The 23,144-nt window shown below is 48.6% G+C and overlaps 1 protein-coding gene across 1 annotated transcript in view; it reads right to left on the bottom strand.

Annotated features, from left to right (window-relative positions):
* Positions 1 to 23,144, bottom strand: part of LOC140197472 (FYN-binding protein 1-like) — a 235,315-nt gene that overhangs the window by 24,956 nt on the left and 187,215 nt on the right. Inside the window, exons 8-15 of the mRNA XM_072257432.1 lie at positions 20,523 to 20,682; positions 16,790 to 16,940; positions 15,839 to 15,870; positions 14,449 to 14,518; positions 12,844 to 12,990; positions 5,638 to 5,669; positions 1,763 to 1,826; positions 373 to 479 (exon numbers count right to left, since the gene is read on the bottom strand). Of these exons, the coding sequence (XP_072113533.1) occupies positions 373 to 479; positions 1,763 to 1,826; positions 5,638 to 5,669; positions 12,844 to 12,990; positions 14,449 to 14,518; positions 15,839 to 15,870; positions 16,790 to 16,940; positions 20,523 to 20,682 (763 nt within the window). The remainder of the gene's footprint in view (positions 1 to 372; positions 480 to 1,762; positions 1,827 to 5,637; positions 5,670 to 12,843; positions 12,991 to 14,448; positions 14,519 to 15,838; positions 15,871 to 16,789; positions 16,941 to 20,522; positions 20,683 to 23,144) is intronic.

Genomic DNA, 23,144 nt, shown 5'->3' with positions numbered 1-23,144 from the left:
GCTCCTAATCTGTAATCGGTCTGCCAGAACACGATGGGCTGAAAGGCCTGTTCTGCTCCACGTTCCATGTTCTGACTGGCAGAGCAAGGTCAAAATTAAGCCTCCAGAAGCCATGGAAAAATAGGGGCAGCACAGTTGGCATAAAACTATTACATTGCCAGTGACTCAGGTTCAATTCCCGCTGCCGCCTGTAAGGACTTGTCTATTCTCCCTGTCTGTTTGGGTTTCCTCCGGGTGCTCTTGCTTCCTCCCACATTCTAAAACCATACAGATTAGTAGGTAATTGGTCCCAGGGTGTAATTGGGAAGTTCAGGCTCACTGGGCAGGAAGGGCGTGTTACAGTGCTGTGTCTCTAAATAAAAGATCAAACACTTACTTTGAATTTTTTCCGGAAGTCCTTTTCTTCTTTCTCTAGCTTTTTCATTCTTTTTGCATCCTTGTCATCTTTTCTGCCTTTGTTGGGTGTTCCTGGTTTCAAACTGTTCAACGGAGAGAGAACATGTCTTTAATTTTCACCCAAAATTTATGGATGGAGTCTTTCTTATTGCTTTCCCAACCCACTCTCCCACCCCACATCTCAGTCACAAGTCATAGAACACTACTGCACAGAAACAGGCCCTTCAGCCCATCTAGTCTGTGCTGAACTGTTATTCTGTCTAGTCCCATCAGCCTGCAGCTGGAGCACCGCTCTCCACACCCCTCTCATCCACGTATTTACCTAAACTTCTCTTAATGAAACCTGCATCCACCACGTCCGCTCTCAGCTTGCTCCACACTCTCATCACCCTCTGAGTGAAGAAACTCCCCCTCAGATTCCTCTTTAATATTTCACCCTTCACCTTTAACCTCTGACCTCTAGTTTTAGTTTCACCCAACCTCAGTGGAAAAAGCCTGCTTGCATTTACCCTATCAATACCTCTCGTAATTTTGTATATCTCTTTCAAATCTCCCCTCATTCTCCTACACTCCAGGGAATAAGGTCTGAATCTCTGAGTAAAGAAGTTCCCCCTCATGTTACCCCTAAACTTTTGTCCTCTAATTCTCAACCTATGTCCGCTTGTTTGAATCTTCCTCACTCTCAATGGAAAAAGCCTATCCATGTCAACTCTATCAATCCCCCTCATAATTTTAAACACTTCTATCAGGTCTCCCCTCAACCTTCTACGCTCCAAAGAATAAAGACCCAACTTGTTCAACCTTTCTCTGTAACTTAGGAGATGAAACCCAGGCAACATTTTAGTAAATCTCCTCTGTACTCTCTCAATTTTGTTGACATCTTTCCTATAATTCGGTGACCAGAACTGTACACAGTACTCCAGATTTGGCCTTACCAATGCCTTATACAAATTGAACATTACATCCCAATTCCTATACTCCTATAATCAGACAAGCTGGTTACCTTAATCTGTGACTGCAACAGTGACAACTGGACTGATCCAGCTACCATCAATCTACAGGATGTGCCACTCAGGGACTTGGGCTAGATTATTTTCTTTTGTGTGTGACTGTATGTTTACTGGCACCGTAAATATATGTGCTATACGCGTGCCTTGTGCTGTGTCTGACCATTGGTTCTGTGTTTTGTACATTGGTCCTGGGGGGAACGCTGTTTCATTTGGGCATTCATGTATGGTTGAAAGATAACTAAACGACAACTTGAAGGGCCTGTTACTGTGACGTATCTCTAAGTAAAATCATCTCCCCCGCCAACAGAATTGGCTATATGGTTCATGTGCTGCAGCCCGGGCAGGGCTGGGCGTACCTGAATTCAGGAGGCGGAGGTGGGAAGTCTTCGGCACCAACGTCATCGTAGATGTCTTCACCCCCTGCCAGAGAAGACAAAGTGAATTCTAAAAGAATGGCAACTGAGAGTCTGTAGACGCTGGAAATCAGCTAGGAAGCTAGTTAGATAGATAGATAGATAGATATACCTTATTGATCCAGAGAGAAATTGGTTTTCGTAACAGTCACACCAACCAAGAATAGAGCGTAAATATAGCAATACAAAAACCACAAACAATCAAACAACAAAATGCAAACTATGCAGATGGAGAGGAGCTGCAAGTTCGATGGCCACAGGCAGGAACGACCTCCCAGTGTTGTATCTTGGTGGAATGTGGTTGAAGTCCAACAGTAAAAAGTTCAATATCTGGTCTACAAACACGTTCCTCGATCGTAATATGACCTGGATTGCACCATCTGTTGTTAACCAGAACAGTAAGCACCCAACTCCTTTATGCTTACTGCTCTCAGTGCACTTCCGGTCAGCCCTAACGGTCTGGAAGCTGTCCATGGAGAAGTTTTGATCGGGTATGTCCTCATGCAGCCCTGTTCCAGTGAAACAGATAATACTGCATTCCCGAAATGTTCTCTGACGCCTGGCTAGCACCGTCAACTCGTCCATTTTATTTTATCGTCTCATGACTAGGCTGGGGTTAAACCGGGAGTTGCTGAACAGTGCAACTCAAAGGGCCAGGAGGGCCTAATCCACACTGTATCTCAATAAAAATAAAAGCCCCCTTTTCGTTCCCACCAGCGTGACTTAGAAAGTTTGATCCACACCCACTTTCTTGGAAGATGTAGGAGGACGAGGGGCAACCTTATGAAAATGTCTAAAATGATGAGAGGGGCTTAGATAAGGTGGATGGCTCCAGTCTTCCCCAGGGTGGGGGAGACCAAATCTGGGGGGCATGGATTTAGGGTGAAATGGGAAAGATTTCAAAGGGAGCTGGGAGCACTTTTTCACCCAGAGTGTGGTGTGTATCTGGAACAAGATGCCAGAGGATGTGGTTGAACCAGGTACGATAGCATCATTTAAGAATACAGAACCGTACGGCGCAGTACAGGCCAATCGGCCCACAATGTCGGGCTGACCTATACAAGCCTACCCCATGGACGGCACTGTAGCACAGTGGTCAGTGTAACAGTAATACAGTGCCAGAGACCCAGGATCAATTCCTGCCACTGCCTGTGAGGAATTTGTACGCTCTCCCCGTGACCGCGTGGGTTTCCTCCTACACTCCAAAGATACACAGGTTGGCAGCTTAATTGGTCACGGGGTGTAATTGGGTAGGGGGTGTAATTGGTCACGGGGGTGTAATTGGTCAGGGGGGTGTAATTGGTCAGGGGGGGTGTAATTGGTCGGGGGATGTAATTGGTCACGGGGGTGTAACTGGTCACGGGGGTGTAATTGGTCGGGGGTGTAATTGGTCGGGGGTGTAATTGGTCGGGGGTGTAATTGGTCAGGGGGTGTAATTGGTCAGGGGGTGTAATTGGTCGGGGGGAGTGTAATTGGTCGGGGGGGTGTAATTGGTCGGAGGGTGTAATTGGTCACGGGGGTGTAATTGGTCGGGGGGTGTAATTGGTCACAGGGGTGTACTCGGTCAGGGGGTGTAATTGGTCACGGGGGTGTAATTGGTCACGGGGGGTGTAACTGGTCACAGGGGTGTAATTGGTCGGGGGGTGTAATTGGTCACGGGGGTGTAATTGATCACGGGGGTGTAACTGGTCACGGGGGTGTAATTGGTCAGGGGGGTGTAATTGGTCAGGGGGTGTAACTGGTCACGGGGGTGTAATTGGTCACGGGGGGTGTAATTGGTCACGGGGGTTGTAATTGGTCACGGGGTTGTAATTGGTCGGGGAGGTGTAATTGGTCGGGGAGGTGTAATTGGTCACGGGGGTGTAATTGGTCACGGGGTGTAATTGATCACGGGGATGTAATTGGTCAGGGGGTGTAATTGGTCAGTGGGGTGTAATTGGTCACGTGGGTGTAATTGGTCGGGTGGTGTAATTGGTCGGGGGGGTGTAATTGGTCACGGGGTTGTAATTGGTTGGGGGGGGTGTAATTGATCATGGTGGTGTAACTGATCACGGGGGTGTAATTGGTTGGGGAGGTGTAATTGGTCAGGGTGTGTCATTGGTCACGGTGGTGTAATTGGTCAGGGGGTGTAATTGGTCAGGGGCGTTTAATTGGTCACGGGGGTGTAATTGGTCGGGTGGTGTAATTGGTCACGGGGTGTAATTGGTCAGGGGGGTGTAATTGGTCGGGGGGGTGTAATTGGTCACGGGGTGTAACTGGTCAGTGGGGTGTAACTGGTTGGGGGTGTGTAATTGGTCGGGTGTGTGTAATTGGTCGGGGGGTTGTAATTGGGAACGGGGGTGTAATTGGTCACAGGGGTGTAATTGGTCACGGGATGTAATTGGTCACGGGATGTAATTGGTCATGGGGGTGTAATTGATCAGGCGGGGTGTAATTGGTCAGGGCGGTGTAATTGGGCACGGGGGGGTGTAATTGGTCACAGGGGTGTACTTGGTCACGGGGGTGTAATTGGTCATGGGGGTGTAATTGATCGGGGGGGGTGTAATTGGTCGGGGGGGTGTAATTGGTCAGGGGGGGTGTAATTGGTCAGGGGGGTGTAATTGGTCAGGGGGTGTAATATGTCACGGGGGTGTAATTGGTCAGGGGGTGTAATTGGTCAGGGGGGGTGTAATTGGTCAGGGGGGGTGTAATTGGTCGGGGGGGGTGTAATTGGTCAGGGGGGGTGTAATTGGTCAGGGGGGTGTAATTGGTCAGGGGGTGTAATATGTCACGGGGGTGTAATTGGTCAGGGGGTGTAATTGGTCAGGGGGGGTGTAATTGGTCACGGGGGTGTAATTGGGTGGTGTGAGCTTGTTACTGTGCTATATTTCTAAATAAGTAATTACATAAAATAATATTTTTCTCCTTCCATCTTGAATCTTTGCCCTCTACTTTGAGACCCCCCCCCCCAAATGCTGGAAGGCCCTGTTGCCTTGCTGTGTCTAACCAATCCTTCCTATACGTCTCAGAACCCAGGAAATACCTGAATCGGTGGGGCTCAGAGTGGAATAGGCCAAATGCAGGAAACTGGAACAAGCTGGGTGGGCACGGTGGTTACAACAGACTGGATGGGCTGAAGAGCCTTTATTTCTGCTGTACTGTTCTATGGCTCATGACTTCGGCCTACTTCATGTTATGGGATTGACTGAGAGGGTCCAGAGGAGGCTCACAAGAATGATTCAGGAATGAAAGGGTTAACATAGGAGAAACATTTAATGCTCTGGGACGGTACTCACTGCAATTCTCTTGAAACATCAAATATTGAAGGGTCTGGATAGAGTGGATATGGACAGGATGTTTCCTATAGTGGGTGAGTCTAGCACCAGAGGGCATGGCCTCCAAGTAGAAGAACATCCCCTTAGAACGGAGATGAGGAGGAATTTCTCTCACCAGACCGGGGTGAATCTGTGGATTCATTACCACAGATGGCCAAGTTATTGAGTATTCTTAAAGCAGAGGCTGTTGATAGGTTCTTGATTAGTCAGGGTGTCAGAGGTTACAGGGAGGAGGCAGGAGGAAGGGGTTGAGAGGGGTGATTAATCAGCCATGATGGAATGGCAGAGCAGACCTGATGAGCCAAATGGGCTAATTCTGCTCTTCAGTCTCAAGGTTCACAACCCTGCATTGTACTTTGTCCACTGCCGGGCCCCATAACGTTGGTCTCCAGCTTTGCAGCTCATGGCTCATGGCCCTGGTGGGAATGTGACGAGAGGTTCCCAATTACACAGCACAAATGATCAACACACATCATAACCGCGTCACACAGGAAACGCCCTTACCTGCTGCTAACTCCGATGGCATGGAGGCAGACCTGGGGAGAGAAGAAATGCAGAGAAAATTACTCTCAGCCTCAGCAGTTAAAGAGGACTCGGCGGGGTCCGAAGGTGAATGAGAGCGGTGCGAGAATAACACAACATTAGATACTGGTGGGAGGGAGGCAAGATTTGATCAGGTTAATAACTGTTAGATAATCAGATATAGAAACATATACCGCCCAGTGAGAGCCCTTTCAGAATTCAGTGTTCTGCCCGGCCACGCGGAATCGGGAATGGGAACCATGCTGTGATTCTGAGGGTAACTTTAACCACAGCTGCAAATCCAGTTGAATGCCAAGACCAGTAACACAACAAAAATGTGACTGATACCCTCCTAATGGTTACTTATGGTTGTTATAGCCGGGGGTGGGAATAGGTACAAGATCCCACTGCCTATTAAATGCTCCCAATGGTGCATGTCTCAAATAGTCTCTGACAACCAAGTCCAGCTCCTGCCCACGTGTGGCTCAGTCACTGAGCCGGGCAGAACTGTTTCTACCAACAGGAGACGGGGTAAAGGTGGGTTACTGGCACCTTAAAACCAGTCGCCAGGCAGACGGGGCTCGTCAGCCGTGGTTGGCAGCTCACCAGGAGAAGGAAAACCCTGATCTCAAACCTCCACTGCCTTGTGGCTATCCCCACTCATGGGGAAGGCTTTGGGAGTAAACCCCGAGGGAAAAATCCAGAACTGGAGACCCTAAGCCAGTCCCACGTTGAGTTCAATGCCAACTGACAACTCCTGTGATGATGCTGGTGTTAAAATGTATCGGCCTCTGCCGTTCCTTTGGGTTCATCAGATGTGCAGAGACCGGGAGCCTGCTACACGGGCAACAACTTTCTCTCCGTATCGAACAGCCCTGGCTTGTGTTTCACGTAGACTTCTGGGATGCAACATCCATTGTCAACCCCGACCAACAAAGACAACCCCCCACCAAACCGTCATAACGTCTTTCCCTTTTCACATTAACCTGGCTTTTCAGGCATGTGAAGATGCTATTTCTGGTCAGCTTGCCATCTAGATAACTCCATGGACAGGAGAGGAGTGGATGGCTATGGGCCAAACGAGGGCAGACGTGACCAGCTGGCTGGGCATGGATGAGATGGGCTGAAGGGCCTGTTTCTGTGCTGTATGGTTCCATAGCTCATGAATACATGAAGTGATGCCGGCTGGACGTCAGCTCCCGGTAGGGTCACCCGTGAAGGTAAGGTCAACGGGAGGTCCCAGACCAACAGCGATCCAAACAAGACCTGAATGGAGGAACTGGTGGAAGATGACGACACAACAACGGTGAAGATGGAAGAAGGCTGCTGCAGTGAATGGTCCCCAGTCGTCTTGCACTTCACGCCACTTGACCCTGTGGGGGCTGCCCGTGTATCAGTCACGCACGTGAAGGGAATAACCCCTCAGGAGAACATCCTATTCGTTTCGAGTGATCGCCATGCCCTGTATGTATCTCCACTTGGATTCTGGTCTTCCGGTAGGACGGTGATGCGCTTGGTAGCAGTTCCCACTCCGGGTCCAACGAATGGTGCAAAGGTGTGGCTTTAATGTTTTTTCTTGTGATTGCAAGACCCTGCTGGACACTGGCAAGATAAAATACCGCAAGCCCGGTTCATTGGTTCACCGACAGTGGTGGGGCTGCATGGCCTCAGTTGTTGTGTCGTTCATGCAGTGGTGTCGCCTGTTACAGCCACCCAGTGGCGGTGTGGGAGAGGACAGAGGTGTGGTGGCACGCTGGAGTCGGTGCTGGGTTGAGGGCTGCAGACTCCCGATGCTGCTGCTCTCCAGTGTTCACTCCCTGGAACATGAGCTGAACTGCCTTTGCCTGTGACTGACCCAGCGCAAGATGAGGAACTGCTGCGTGCTTGTTCTTGCAGAAACATGGCTCTAGGGCAACATCCCATGCACTGTCAACCTTCATGCTGCCACACTTGTGCAAAAATCATTTTGTGACTGTATGCGCCACCGTCACTGTATACTCTGTGTTTTGTAGCTTGGCCCCTGAGGAACGATGTTTTGTTGAGCTGTATACATGTGAGATCTGATACAGGTTTATAAAACGTGTGGCTGAATGACAATTAAACTTGAAGCTGAGAAGCTTGACAAGGCGCACCAGGCTTACATGGCCTGAGAGAGTGGCAGAAACTGTGCAAAGGAAACTGTGATCAGTAAGTTACTTTGACCGATGCTGGGATAATTTCTGCTCTCACTCTCTCCAAAGGATTATCTCAGATACGTTCCAGGCAGAATGCGGAGACTTTGGAGAGGAGTTCACCTGTGTGCCATCTGCATTAGAGGATATGAGCTACAGGGCCTGGTTGGACAAACTTGGGTTGTTGTCTCTGGACCAACAGAAGCCAATGGGAGATCTGATAGAGGTTTAGAAAATTACAAGCACAAGAGATTTTGCTGGGCAGCGTGGTTGAAGGGCCAGAAGGGCCTGTATCTACACTGTATCCCAACGAACAAATAAACAAACAAACTTTCTATGTAAACCCACGACAATTCGGACAGCGTTGGGTATACTTAGATGGAGGGGAGAATCTCATTGAACCCTATCGAATATTGAAAGGCTTCGATAAAGTGGATGTGGAGAAGATGTTTCCTATAGTGGGGGAGTCGAGGACCACAGGGCACAGCCTCAGAATAGAGGGATGTGTATTTAAAACAGAGATAGGAGGAATTTCTTTAGCCAGAGGGTGGTGAATCAGCGTTATTCAATGCCAGTGACGGCTGTGGAGACCACATCCTTGAGATTGATAGGAGCTTGATTCATCAGAAAATCAAGGGTTACAGGGAGAAGGCAGGAGAGAGGTTGAGAGGGATAATAAATCAGCCATGATGCAATGACAGAGCAGACTCGATGGGCAAATGGCCTAATTCTACTTCTTTGTCTTATGGTCAGAAGGGATTAGTTTAGGTAGGCGTTGAATTACTAATTCAATTAGTTTGGTACAACACTGTGAGCTGGAGGGATTGTTTCTGTTCTGTACCATATTCTATATTCTACAACACTTTATAGTACCAGTGGCCTGTGTTCAATTTCCACCGGTGTCTGTAAGGAGTTTGTATGTTCTCGCCGTAACTGTGCCAGTTTCCTCTGGGTGCTCTGGTTTCTTCCCACAGTCTAAAGTTGTACCGGTTGGTAGACACGAGGAATTCTGCAGATGCTGGAAATTCAAGCGACACACATCGAAGTTGCTGGTGAACGCAGCAGGCCAGGCAGCATCTCTAGGAAGAGGTACAGTCGACGTTTCGGGCCGAGACCCTTCGTCAGGACTAACTGAAGGAAGAGTTAGTAAGAGATTTGAAAGTGGGAGGGGGAGGGGGAGATCCAAAATGATAGGAGAAGACAGGAGGGGGAGGGATGGAGCCAAGAGCTGGACAGGTGATTGGCAAAAGAGATAAGAGAGCATCATGGGACAGGAGGCCCAGGGAGAAAGAAAAGGGGGGGGGGGAAACCCAGAGGATGGGCAAAGGGTATAGACAGAGGGAGAAAAAGGAGAGTGAGAGAAAGAATGTGTGTATATAAATAAATAACGGATGGGGTACGAGGGGGAGGTGGGGCCTTAGCGGAAGTTAGAGGAGTCAATGTTCATGCCATCAGGTTGGCGGCTACCCAGACGGAATATAAGGTGTTGTTCCTCCAACCTGAGTGTGGCTTCATCTTTACAGTAGAGGAGGCCGTGGATAGACATGTCAGAATGGGAATGGGATGTGGAATTAAAATGTGTGGCCGCTGGGAGATCCTGCTTTCTCTGGCGGACAGAGCGTAGGTGTTGGTGGGTTCATTGGTCATTGTAAATCTCCCTGTGATTAGGCTAGGATTAAATCGGGGAATTGCTAGCTAATGTAGCTCAAAGGGGTGGAAAGGCATGTTCTATACTGTATGCCAATAAATAAACAAACAAGCACTCTATATTCAACAGGCCAGGCAGCATCTCTAGGAAGAGGTACAGTCGACGTTTCAGGCCGAGACCCTTCGTCAGTTGCTTGAATTTCCAGCATCTGCAGAATTCCTCACGTTAGCACTCTATATTCTCTGTTCTATGTCCAACAGATGGCTGTAAGTATTTTATATTCTCTGTTGAATAAATATTTTATGTTCTCTGTTCTAGGTTATCTGTTCCATATCCAGCAGATGGCAGTCTTTCACTGTGCGAACAGGAGCTGGTACTGCATCACAAGCTCCAAGTGCCTCCTGTTTCATGAATCTTACTGCTCATTTACAGTTCTGCTGAGACAACGCAGCAGCCCAGAGCGAAGGGGGCAGGCTACTCACCCGACCAAGGAGAGACACTGAGCTTAAAAAAAATTCCAGCTGCAACAAAACTTTCTCAGAAATGTAGAATTAAAACAAAAAGGAAGTTGCTGGAGATCTGAAATAAATGCAGAGAGGATGCTGAAATTTCCAACAGATTAGCATCAGAGGGCAGGGGGACTGAGTCAATGTTTTTTGGTTGTCTCCAGCACTGAGGGCATCTGCAAAAGGCGATGCCTCAAAAAGAAGGCATCCATCATTAAGGCCCTCTTCTCATGACTACCATCAAGGTCGAGGTACAGGAGCCTGAAGACTCACACTCAACGATTCAGGAACAGCTTCTTCCCCTCTGCCATCAGATTCGTGAAAGGACAATGAACCCGTGAACATTATCTCACTAACACAAGAGATTCTGCAAATACTGGGAAATCCTCCAGCATTTTTGCTCTGATTTTGAATCACATTTATTTTTACACATATTTCTTATTATAATTTATAGTAATTCTATGTATAGCACTGTACTGCTGCCACAAAACAACAAATTTCATGACACACTCAGTGGCCACTTTAATAGGTACAGGAGTGGAATCTGTGAGGTTTTCTGCTGCTGTAGTCTGTCCACTTCAATGTTCAACGTCTTGTGCGTTCAGAGGTGCTCTTCTGCACACTACAGTTGTAACGTGTGGTTATTTGAGTTACTGTCACCTTCCTGTCAACTTGAACCAACCTGGCCATTCTGGAGTTCTTTTTTCGCACCGCTCTCTGTAAATTCTAGAGACTGTTGTGCATGAAAGTCCCAGAGATCGGCAGTTTCTGAGATACTCAAACCACCCTGACTGGCCCCAGTAATCATTCCACGGTCTATATCACTTAGATCACATTTCCTCCCCATTCTGATGTTTGATCTGAACAACTGAACCTCTTGACCATGTCTGCATGCTTTAATGCACTGAGATGCAGCCAGCTGATTGGCTGGTTACATATTTGCTTTAATGAGCAGGCGTATCTAATAAAATGGCTACTGAGCGCGAGGAAAATTGAGTCTCATTCTTTAACTGGACTGTGCTTGAGCTGAAATTTAATTGGACTGTATTTGAGCTGAAATTTAATTCTGTGCCTTTCTCCTCAGGCACTGTCTGATCAGCTGAGTATTTCCTGAATTCTCTGACCCGCCAGTGAAATAGTTGAGACTCTAAGCACTCTCATGGGATTATTTCTGGGACAGAAATCTGCCATATGGGTTGCTGGAGGATTCCAGCAGTTTTTTCACCAAAGCAGATGCCAGGCCCTTCGTTCCAGAATTATTTAATTATCTGAAAATTCCTTGACTGTCTTGGTGGGACATAAATGCACGTCACTCGAGTGATAATTCAGCAGATGGCCATGCTAGCACAGTGGAAATCCTGGTGTGAGACACGCACAGAGAGTGGAATGAGCTGGCAGCAGAAGTCATGGATGAGGTTCAGTTGTGACGCTTAGGACAAGTTTGGATAGGTACACAGGTGGGAGGGGTATGGGGAGCTATGGTCCGGGTGCAGATCGATGGGACGAGGCAGATTGGCAGTTCGACACGAAAGGCTTATTTCTGTACTGTAGCCTGCTATGACTTTTTGACAAGTATGGTACAATAATTCCAGCACCCCCAGACCAGGTCGGAATTCACTGTTATAAACACAAGAGATTCTCCAGAAGCTTGAAATCTGGAGCAACATGCACAAAATGCTGGAGGAACTCAGCAGGTCAGGCAGCATCCATGGAGAGGAATAAAGCAGTCAGCAACTTGGGCCGACGAAGAGTCTTGCTCTGAAATGTCGACTGTTTATTCTCTTCTATAGATGCCTCCTGACTTGCTGAGTTTGTCCAGAAGTTTGTGTGTGTTACTGTGAAATGGTTGGAATGACCTGTGAATGGGAAATTAGTTTTAACAGTATCGTACTTGGGACCAGTTCCAGGTGTTTGCCCAAGGACAGCAAGGATAAACCAGGTATTATGGAGCCTGAGTGACACATGGACTCAGTGTTAATGATGGCAGGGCTCCTGCTCCTGCAAGCTGGCGCCATCTGCTGATGGTCTCCCATGCCTATCCCGAGTGGGATTGCTAACCCAGTCCTCTCTGAAAATGGCACTACTAACAGGTGCACTGTCTGGGGGGAGCTGCATTGCCTTGGTTGCGGTGCGGACTAGGCCCTCACATCGCGGGGTCGCCTGTTGCAGCTGCCCAGGGGAGGAGACACCGTAGGCGGTGCGGGAGGGAGAAGGGGCCTCTGTGGGCACGGTGGAACCTGTACTGGGTTGAGGGCAGGCCCTTCCTACTGCTGCTGCCTTTGAGTTTTCATTCAGTGCGCCCTCCAGTGCTCGCTCAGTGGAATGACAAACTGGATGAGGACAACATCCCATACATCATCAATCTACAAGCCATGGCACTCGGGGTCCTGGGCTGTATTTTTTTCGTGCGATTGTGTGCTTTCTGCTATCGTAACCACATGTGCTATATGTGCTGTGTGCTGTGGTAATGTGATTTGCAGCTTGTTCCCAGAGGAGCACTGCTCCGTTCGGCTGTATTCATGTATGGTTGAATGATAATTAAACTTGGGCTTGACTTCACAAACATGCACTCGGCAGAGACAGACCATCCAACAATAAGCCCAGATGACCCATGCAAATTATCAGAGACAGTCACGGAATAACAAGGAAAAGCAGGCAAGAAGATCAAGTGGGGTCAAGATCGAACAGAAACTAATTTCTTTGTAGTCTTCCCTCATTGATTGGGTTAGGGTTAGTGAGTAACTGATGCCGCTAAGCAGCAAGACAGGGTCAGTTCTCAAGCAGTAACACACAATCTCTGATATATTAGTACTGGGCTGGAGTTATTAGTAGGATGATGATCTGGCTACATCTGGTATCTTACGGGAGCTGGCGTTCACCGCTTTCGCCCTGTATTTCACTGCTCTCCTTCTCTTTCGACTTTTTCTCTTTGCTGTCTGTCTCCACCTTCTTCTTCCTCAGGAGTGCCCAGGACCAAGACCCAAGCTTTGATGCATCCTGTGGCGTAGGACTTCAAAGCACACAGGGCATTATTATTGGTTATCAAACCCCAGGCACTAACAGGACGACCCATAACCTTTTGCTCCCCAACAGGACCACTACAATGTTGGTTAAACATCCTCAAACTCTGACCTTACAACCTGAATAACATATATAACCTCTCGAACTTGGCAGAGGTTTGTGGGTGGCATGGTAGCATTGCGGTTTGGCTAACACTCAGTGATCAGGGTTCAATTCCTGCTACTGTTTGTAAGGAGTTTGCACGTTCTGCCCGTGATTGCCTGCGTTTCTTCCAGGGGCTCTGCTTTCATTCCAAAGTTGGGAGCTTAATTGGTCACATGGATATAATTGGGTGCTTTGGGCTCATTGGGTCAAGATTGGCCTTTTATCATGGTGTGTCCCTAACTAAAATAAAATAAAGTCTCCTTCATGTATGTAAAGCTTATGTACGAAGATCCTCACTGTCTGGGCCAGGCCATCTTCTCTCAGTACCCACTGGGCAGGGGGCATAGCAGCCCAAAGCCCCACACCACCAGGTTGAGAAACAGCAACAATGTTAGTGTAATGCTATATGACTGGGGTTCAATTCCCGCTCCTGCCTGTAAGGAGTTTGTACCTTCTCCCCCGTGACCAGAACATCCGTTTCCTCCAGGTGCTCCTGTTTCCCCCCACACTCCAAGGACATAGGGGTTAGGGCTGGTGAGCTGTGGGCATGCAACGTTGGCGCCAGAAGCGTGGCGATGCTCGCGAGCTGCACATCCTCGGACAGTGTTGGTCGTTGACGCAAACAGCACCTTTCACTGTTTGTTTCAATGTACATGTGACAAATAAAGCTAGTCTTTCACCTTTTAAAAGTCTGACTGCAGAAATAATTTCTCCAGAAAGATGGAGGACTGGAAGAAGTCAAACACTCCCACACGAGAATGACTCCAGAAACAGAAGGGTTAACATATGAGGAGCATTTGATGTCTCTGGGCCCGTACTCATTGGAGTTTAGAAGAATGTGGGAGATCTCACTGAGACCTATTGAACGTTGAAAGGCCTAGGTAGAGTGGACAGGATGTTCCCTATAGTAGGGGGTCCAAGACCAGAGGGCACAGCCTCGGAATAGAGAGACGTCCTTTAGAACAGAGATGAGGGGGAATTTCTTTAGCCAGAGGCTGGCGAATCTGTAGAATTCTGTAGGTGGCTGACGTGGTCAAGTCATTGGGTATATTTAAAACAGAGACTGAAAGGTTCTTGATTAGTCAGGGCATCAAAGGTTATGGGGAGAAGACAGGAGAGTGGGATTACGAGAGAAAATAAATCAGCCATGATGGAATGGTGGAGCAGACTCGATGCATCAAAAGGTCTAATTCTGCTCCTGTCTTATAGTCTCACTGCAGTCGGTGCATGCAACAAAGCACATAGCCACTCAGCACACCACCCCCCACCCCGCGCCTGCAGTCACAGATCACTATCCACTTACTTAACATCTTCAGGTATTTCATCCACGTCGTCATAGATCTCTTCACCGGGTGGAGGGGGAGGAAAGCCGCCTGTGGAAGACCGTGAGACACAAAGCTGTCAGCTCCTCAGCTGCACGCATAGGTGGATCACAGTCACGGTCAGAGGGGGTGATTCCGAGCACCACGGTCACCTCCGACGGTAACCCAATGGTGGGACGAGCTGGTTCAGGGAGCGTCACAAAGCCAAGGACGCATGAGAAAGCGCGATGAGGGCCACGTTTAAGATTACACCGAGCGTGAAATGAGCTGCCATGCATTCGGGTGCAGGTTCAATTGAACTTTTCAGAGAGGTTTGAATGGGCTAAGGTCCAGGTGTGGGTCAATGAGACTAGGCAGGATAACAGGCCAGCACGGACAAGATGGGCCAAATGGACTAATTCTGTTGCTTTGTCTTATGGTCTCTAAATCCTTTCAAGGACTCTTCATCATATGTTCTTGATATTTATTGCTTATTTATTCATTATTATGTTTTTTGTCTTTGCATTTATCTTTTATGCCTGCAAGACAACGGACCTCAGGGTTGTATATGTGCGGCATATAAACACGAGCAGGTCTGCAGATGCTGGAAATCCAGGGCAACTCACACAGAACGCTGGGGAGCAGGGGAGAGTCAGGGAGCTGACGGGGAGGGGAAGGGTCAGGGAGGTGATGGGCATGGGGAGAGAGCAGGAGGAGAGTTGGGGAGGTGATGGGGAGAGTCAGGGAGGTGATGGGCAGGAGGAGAGAGCAGGGGAGGGTCAGGGGTGGTGATAGGGAGGGGGAGAGAGCAGGGGAGGGTCAGGGAGGTGATGAGCATAGGGGAGAGAGCAGGGGAGGGTCAAGGGAGGTGATGGGCATGGGGAGAGAGCAGGGGAGAGTTGGGGAGGTGATGGGGAGAGTCAGGGAGGTAATGGGCAGGGGGAGAGAGCAGGGGAGGGTCAGGGGAGGTGATACGGAGGGGGAGAGAGCAGGGGAGGTGATAGGGAGGGGGAGAGAGCAGGGGAGGGTCAGGGAGGTGATGAGCATAGGGGAGAGAGCAGGGGAGGGTCAGGGGAGGTGATGGGCATGGGGAGAGAGCAGGGGAGAGTTGGGGAGGTGATGGGGAGAGTCAGGGAGGTGATGGGCAGGGGGAGAGAGCAGAGCAACGTGGAGCTGCTGCGTTCACCAGCAACTTTTATGTGTGTTGCTTGAATTTCCAGCATCTGCAGAATTCCTGTTGTTTAGAGCAACATGGAGTAGGGTTGGTGGGAATAGTCAGCGAGCTGGCTGAGGCATGACGGGCTGGAAGGCCTCGCTCTATGACATAAGGCGACATGAGAGGGTAAAATGCAACAGGGTAAAATGTGTCACAGTGATTTATGTCGTACTTACCACTGCTGCCTGTACTGCTGTTCCCGGTACCTCTGGGGAATGCAAGGAAAGAAGATCCAAGTTAACAATAGTACAGAACAGGACAAATACAGCATTTCGGGCATGCAGAGTGAGCTTGGAGCTCTCATACTCGAGAGCGTGCAGAGCTGAGAGCTCGCACGGGTTAGAGTTCACAGAGCTGAGAGCTCGCACAGGTTAGATTTCACAGAGCTGAGAGCTCGCACGGGTTAGAGTTCACAGAGCTGAGAGCTCGCACAGGTTAGATTTCACAGAGCTGAGAGCTCGCACAGGTTAGAGTTCGCACAGGTTAGAGTTCACAGAGCTGAGAGGATCGAGTTTAGAACCTAGAGTTTAGCCCGCCGCCGAGACAGCCTAGAGTGCAGACTACTCTGAAGGCCAAGTCATTGGGTATATTTAAAGTAAGGGTTGATATGTTCTTGATTAGTAAAAGGGCATCAAATGTTCTGGGGAGAAGGCAGTAGAACGGGATTCAGGGGAAAAAACAAGGGGTACAATTTTAAGGCGATTGGAGGAAATTATAGAGGGTTGTCAGACATAGGCTTTATTTACAGAGAGTGATGGGTGTGTATTAGAGGCAAATACATTAGGGGCATTTAATAAACACTTAGACAGGCCCATGGGTGAAAGAAAAATAGAGGGTTATGTAGGTGGGAATGGATAGTTTGATCTTAGAGTAGGTCAAAAGTTTGGTACAACATTGTGGGCCAAAGGGCCTGTACTGTGTTCTAATGTTCTATGTTTTAAACATTAAATGGTGAAACAGAATCGATGGGCTGAGTGGCGCCTATGTCTCATGGTCATGGTCACTGACAGACAAGCTGCACACAGGCTCATGGTCATGGTCATGGTCACTGACAGACAAGTTCCACACAGGCTCATGGTCATGGTCACTGAAAGACAAGTGCCGCACAGGTCAGTTTCTGTCCTTACAGGCCGATGTCATTAGTTGGAGCAACATCGTCGTAGAGTTCTTGATCCTGCACTGGGGTCTTCAGGGCAGCTGAGTCTTTGGCCTTGCCGATGGTTTTCTTTCGTATTTCATCGTAGTTGATATCCACGCAGGTCACCTTAATGTAGCCGTCTGCAGAAGGGAAGAGAGAGGAAAGAGGAGGGGACTGTTAGAACCTGATGGTTTTGAGTGACAGTTCTTCAGAAGTCAAAAATGAGACAGGAAATTTGTAGCTTACAATCGATTACTGAGTGTTATACAATCAAAGAAGATGAAGGCAGGGAGAAGAACTGCGTGAGGAGAGGGCTTGTGAGGGGGGGCGTGGAGATGGGGGCAGGCAGTGTTCTGTGTGTAAGGACAGTAGCTATGTTCAGCTGTCCAGAATATTTCCATAGCAATGTTGTTGATGTGTATCAGCCAGTTTGCGACAGAATGCTGACACAAACAGCACCGTGATGATGGCTGGATAGCCTGGTTTTGGCGGGGTTGTGCAGGATACCAGGTCAAACACCCTCCGCCAGCTCTTCTTCAATATGAAACCTTCAGGGTCCACCGCAATGTCTGGGGTCTCATCCGAAAGAAGGGATTTGTGTGGTTTGTAAACTCAGCCAGCTCCATCACACTCTGAGGGTACCTTCAAGAGCTGGTGCCTCAGGAAAGTGGCATCCCTCGTTAAGAATCCTCACCTTGGGCATGCCTTCCTTTCGATACCACCAGGGAGGTGTTGTGTGTGTGAGTGTGTGTGACAGACATTGTGTGAGAGAGAGACTGTGTGAGAGAGATAGAGACTGTGAGTGTGAATGAGAGAGAGAGAGTGTGTGTGTGAGAGAGAGAGAGAAAGTGTGTGTGTGGTTCTCTGTGTGTGAGTGTGTGTGTTCATGTGTGTGTGTGTGGTTTTCTGTGTGTGACTGTGTGTGTGTGATTCTCTATGTGTGAGTGTGAGTGTTCATGTGTGTGTGTGGTTTTCTGTGTGTGACTGTGTGTGTGTGATTCTCTATGTGTGAGTGTGAGTGTGTGTGTGTGTGTGTGTGATTCTCTATGTGTGAGTGTGAGTGTGTGTGTGTGTGTGTGTGTGTGTGTGTGTGTGTGTGGGGTTCTCTGTGTGAGTGGAAGGAAGATTTACAACATGGTCAGGAACAGACCTCTCTACACCACTGAGGCTCTCGCTTACACACCTGGTTTTGTTTAAATTTGCATTCTCCGAATTTTTTTGTAATCAGTTTCGGAAGCCTGGGTGACTGGTTCTTCTCTGAGCTCCCTGCCTCTTGGCTGACCTCCTGTGTTCTACCATTGGAAATATTCTTACCATTTGCCACCCAGATTCTAACACCCATTCTTCTCAGTTTACTCATCATCCCATGTGGACTTCCTGTCTGAGAATACCTCCATTTTCAAAACTGTGCCCCTTCCTACGCCAGGAACTTCTCCAGTTCTCAAAGTAGCTTTATTATCAAAGTACATATATGTCACCATATATGACCCTGAGATTCATTTCTTGTGGGCATTCTCAATAAATCCAGAATAGAATCAATGAAGACCGCACCAGCTTGGCATTTAACCAGTGTGCAAAAGACAACAAACTGTGTAAATAAAAAAGAAAGAAACAATAACAATTATTAAATAAATAAGTGTAACGTTCTGTTATATTGGCTCGTATATGCCTAGGGGAAATCTCATCCAGCACCTGCCTCAACGATCCCCATATTGAGAATGTGAGATGAAGAGGCCTTGAATGTGAGTCCATAGGTTGTGGGAACAGTTCAGTGACGGGGTGAGTGAAGTTGAGTGAAGTTATCCCCTTTGCCTGATGGTTGAGGGGTAATAACTGATTCCGAACCTGTTGGTGTGGCTCCTGTGCCTCCTTCCTATTGTCATCAGCGAGAAGAGGGTGGGGGTCCCTGACGACAGATGCTGCTTTCCTGCGACAATGCTTTGTGTAACTGTGTTTGGGAAGTTACTCTGCAGCTTTATAAAACTCTAGCTAGGCCGCATCCGGAGTATTGCTCACGGTTTTGGTCACCCTGCTCTAGAAAGGATGTGGGGGTTTTTGAGAGAGTGCAGAAGAGGTTTAATAGCATCCCGTCCTGGATTAGAGGGATCGAGCTATAACGACAGGTTGGACAAACTTGGGTTGTTTTCTCAGGAGTGTCCGAACCTGTGAGGGTAGATCTGATCGAGGTTTCCAAGGCTCTGAGAGCCAGTATCTTTTTATCCCCCCGGGGTCAAAATGTCTAATAGCATAGGCAAACATTTAAAGTAAGAGGGGGTAAGTGGAAAGGGGCAAGTCAGAGAGCGGTGGGGGCCTGGGGTGGTGGTGGAGACAGGTGCGAAAGGGGTGATCGATATGCAGGGAACGGAGGGACATGGGCCACGTACTGGCAGAAACGATCCGTTTAGTTGGCTACCAATTCCTTCCATTGTTTAAAAGTTTAATTACTAATTTAACTAGTTCAGGGGGGCCATGGTAGTGCAGTGGTTAGCGTGACACAATCGGGACTCGGGGCTCACTTCTGGCGCTGCCAGTGAGGTGTTCGCACGTTCTCCCCATGACCGGGTGGGTTTCTTCTGGATGATTTGGAAAAACCGGTTACTAACTTAGCTGGTCATTGTAAATTACCCTGTGATTAGGCTAGGGTTAAATAGGTGAGTTGCTTGTTGGGTCAGAAAGGCCTGCCCCATGCTGTATCTCTGAATAAATAAGTGAATATATAGATAAAGCACAACATGATGGGGAGGAGCTTAGGAGGATTAATGGCGCCTAAGGGCAACTCCTTTGCGTGCATCTTCAGAAACAGCTCTACTTCCATCTTTAACATCTTTATTTTTCCCTTTCACGGTTCTTTTGAAGACCCTGACCTGGAGTTACTCGCTGACTATGGTTCTTTGCGGGAATGGGACCTGCTCTCAGGGTCCACCAAGGGCTCGGCCTAAGAGCTTCGCTCGCCTTCAAAGGCCCGGGATTTCGTGGCTCTGGAGACCAGGGGATTTTGTGGCTCTGGAGACCAGGGGATTTTGTGGCTCTGGAGACCGGGGGATCGGAGGTCGGTGCCTCCGCAGGAGATCGGTGTGTCGTTGGAGACGGAAGATCTCTGGCTGTGTGCCCAGAGACCCGAGGTCTTTGGGCACAGAGCTTGGAAAAAGCGACGCAACAGACTTTTAACATCATAAACCAGCGAGTTGTTTGTTATGTCTCCCCTCTCACTGTGAAATGGAGACACCTCTTTTGCCATATTAGGGGGAGAGAGAGAATACCAGGTGAACGAGTAGTCTTTGGGGTAATTGCAAGTCTGAGTCTTTGCTGTTGCTTTGCTCATGCTTGCGTGCTCGGTGGTGGGTGCCAATGCTTTTTTTGCCGTGGGGGGAGGGGGGATTGTTGCTTGCTTCTGCTTACGCATGGGAGTGGGAGCTGGGGGGGACTGGGTTCTAACATTTAACTGTCATTCATTCTTTGGGGGCACTCCTCTGTTTTTGTGGATGGTTGTGAAGAAAAAGCATTTCAGGATGTATATTGTATACATTTCTCTGACATTAAATGTATCTTTGAAACATTATGGGGCCGAGGGCCTGTTTCTGTGCATTACCTATCAAGGTTCTATCTGCCTCCCAGCCCCTGGGTCCACACTGCGTGGAGTTTGGATCACACGTGTGATGTGCTTGGAACCTGGCAGATACACGATGCCCGTTGATATGTGGCATCCAGAACGTTCTACTTACATGTACCGTCCATGGTCCTGGCCAGCCACTTGCCCTCAGGATTGTCTGTGATGCGAATGACCTCGAGGTAGTCTCCCTGCCTGCAGCTCAGCTCGTTCTTCCCGCCCTTGTAGTCCGTCGTCACCTTCACCGTCTGGATCACCTCAATCGGCCCGGAAAACTGGACACAAGGCAGGAACAACACAGAGAAAATGCTGTCAGACTGGTCAACTCAGCTGGCCAGGCAGCGTGCACGGAAGTGAATGAACAGCCAACGTTTTGGGCCGAGACCCTTCTTCTGGACTGGAAAGGAAGGGGGAGGATGCCCGAATAGGATGCTGGGGAGAGGGGAAGAAGTACAACTTGGCAGGTGGTAAATAAGCCGGGTGGATGGGAGAGGGGACTGAAGTGAGAGGCTGGGAGGTGATAGGTGGAGAAGAAGGAATCTGATAGGAGTGGAGAGTAGATCATGGGAGAAAGGGAAGAAGGAGGGGTACGACAGGAGGCGACAGGCAGGTGAAGAGAATAGGTGAGAAGTCAGAATGGGGAATATAAGACGACGCAAAAAATTAACCAGAAGGATAAATCGACATCCACGCCATCAGATTGGAGGCTACCAGACAGAATATGAGGTGTTGCTCCTCCAATATGAGTGGGCTATTCACGGCCAAAGAGGAGGCTGTGGACTGACATGTCAGAATGGCAATGGGGACTGGAATTAAAATGGTTGGCCTTGGGGAAAACCCCGCTTTTTGCGAATGGAGACAGAAGATTGGTTCGTAACCATGGAGAGTATAGACTGCGGTTGGGATGGGGTGGTCAATAAAGTCTTCAAACAACCAATTTTAGATCCATACTGCTCTCTGGTTCCAGAGAGGTGAGGACCAACCCTCAAACTACTGCAAAACCCAAAGTCAAAAGTCAACTTTATTGTCACATGCACTGTACATGTATACACCCACTGGCCAGCCTATACACCCACTGGCCACCCTATTAGATACCTCCTGTTCTTAATCAAGTGGTCACTGATTGTTCGTGGTCTTCTGCTGCTGCAGCCTATCCATTTCAAGGTTCAACGTGTTGTGCATTTAGAGATGCTGTTCTGCACACCACTGTTGTAACACGTGGCTATTTGAGTTACTGTCACCTTCCTGTCAGCTTGAACCAGTCTGGACATTCTCCTCTGACCTCTCTCATTAACAAGAGGCTTTGCCCACAAAACTGGAAGTTTTTTTTGTTTCACGCACCATTCTCTGTAAACTCTAGAGACGGTTGTGTGTGAAAATCCCAGGAGATCAGCAGTTTCTGAGATACTCAAACCACCCAGCCTGGCACCAACAATCATTCCACAGTGAAGGTCACTGAGATCAGACTTCTTCCACATTCTGATGTTTGGTCTGAAAAACTACAGAATCTCTTGACCACATCTGCATGCTTTTATGTATTGAGTTGCTGTGTGGTTGAGACATTGCACAGGACAGAAACCCCAGCTTCCCTGAACTTAATGTCAGCCAACCGCAGGCTCATGACTGCTGTTCGGTAAGCCTGGCCCTCCAGATCAGTAACTCGGTCGGCTGCCATGCCGGAATAGTCGACCCCCATGTGTACGGCCTCAACGGCTGGCCGTGACAGGCAATCGGACACGGCATTAGTTTCCCCCTTGACGTGTTGTATACCCGTTGTGAACTCGGATGTGTAGGCCAGGTGGTGTTGCTGCCATGCAAACCAAGAGTCTGATATTTTGGCCATAGTGTGTACGAGGGGTTTGTAGCCGATGGACGCTGTGAAATGGCGACCCTCTAGAAGAAAATGAGAATGGCGGACAGACAGACAGAGACTGAGAAGCTCACGGTCAGACGTGCTGTACTCCCTTTCGGGGGGGTTGGGAGGGGAATTGCCGGCTGAAGAAGGCGAGCGGCTGTCACACACCTCAGACCAACTGTTCATGCACAGCACCCACAGCACAGTCTGAGTGTCAGGAGTAATGGCTGTGGCTACATGGGGAGTGGGTGTGTCAGTAGGGTTGCGTTAGAAAGGGCTCGTTTGGTATCATCAGATGCCCCGGCCATGTCCACCGACCAGTCAAGCACACGATCAGGTGTATTGCCTTTAAACACACTCTACAGGGGGAGCATAAGTTCAACAGCTCACTGAATGAAGCGGTGACAGAAATTCACCGTGCCTACAAACACCTGTAGTTTTTCAGTAGTGTGGGGTGGTGGGAAATCCATAATAGTGGCTACTTCTGGTGGGAAGGTTTTTGCACCTTCTGTGGAGATGTGATGGCCGAGAAAGTCAAGGTTTGACTACCCAAAATGGCATTTAGCAGGGTTAATAATTGAACTGTGTTGGCTTAAGCACTCGCAAAATGTGTGAATATGAGATATGTGTTTGGATTTTTACGCACTGACGACAAGAATGTCATCCAGGTAAACAAAAAGAAAATCTAAGTCTTTTAATACAGAGTCCATCAGCCGTTGGAAAGTCTGTGCTGCATTTTTCAGCCCAAAGGGCATTCACAGAAACTCAAAGGCCATATGGGGTTACCACACCCATTTTGGGAACATCCCCTGAGATCATGGCACCTGATGGTAGCCCCTAATTAGATTGACTTTGGAAAAAAATAACTTATAGGCTAAACGT

This window comes from Mobula birostris, chromosome 5 (assembly GCF_030028105.1).
Source record: "Mobula birostris isolate sMobBir1 chromosome 5, sMobBir1.hap1, whole genome shotgun sequence".
Lineage (NCBI taxonomy): Eukaryota > Metazoa > Chordata > Chondrichthyes > Myliobatiformes > Myliobatidae > Mobula > Mobula birostris.
Note: the sequence above shows the minus strand (reverse complement) of the source record. Positions and strands in the feature narration are given on the sequence as shown.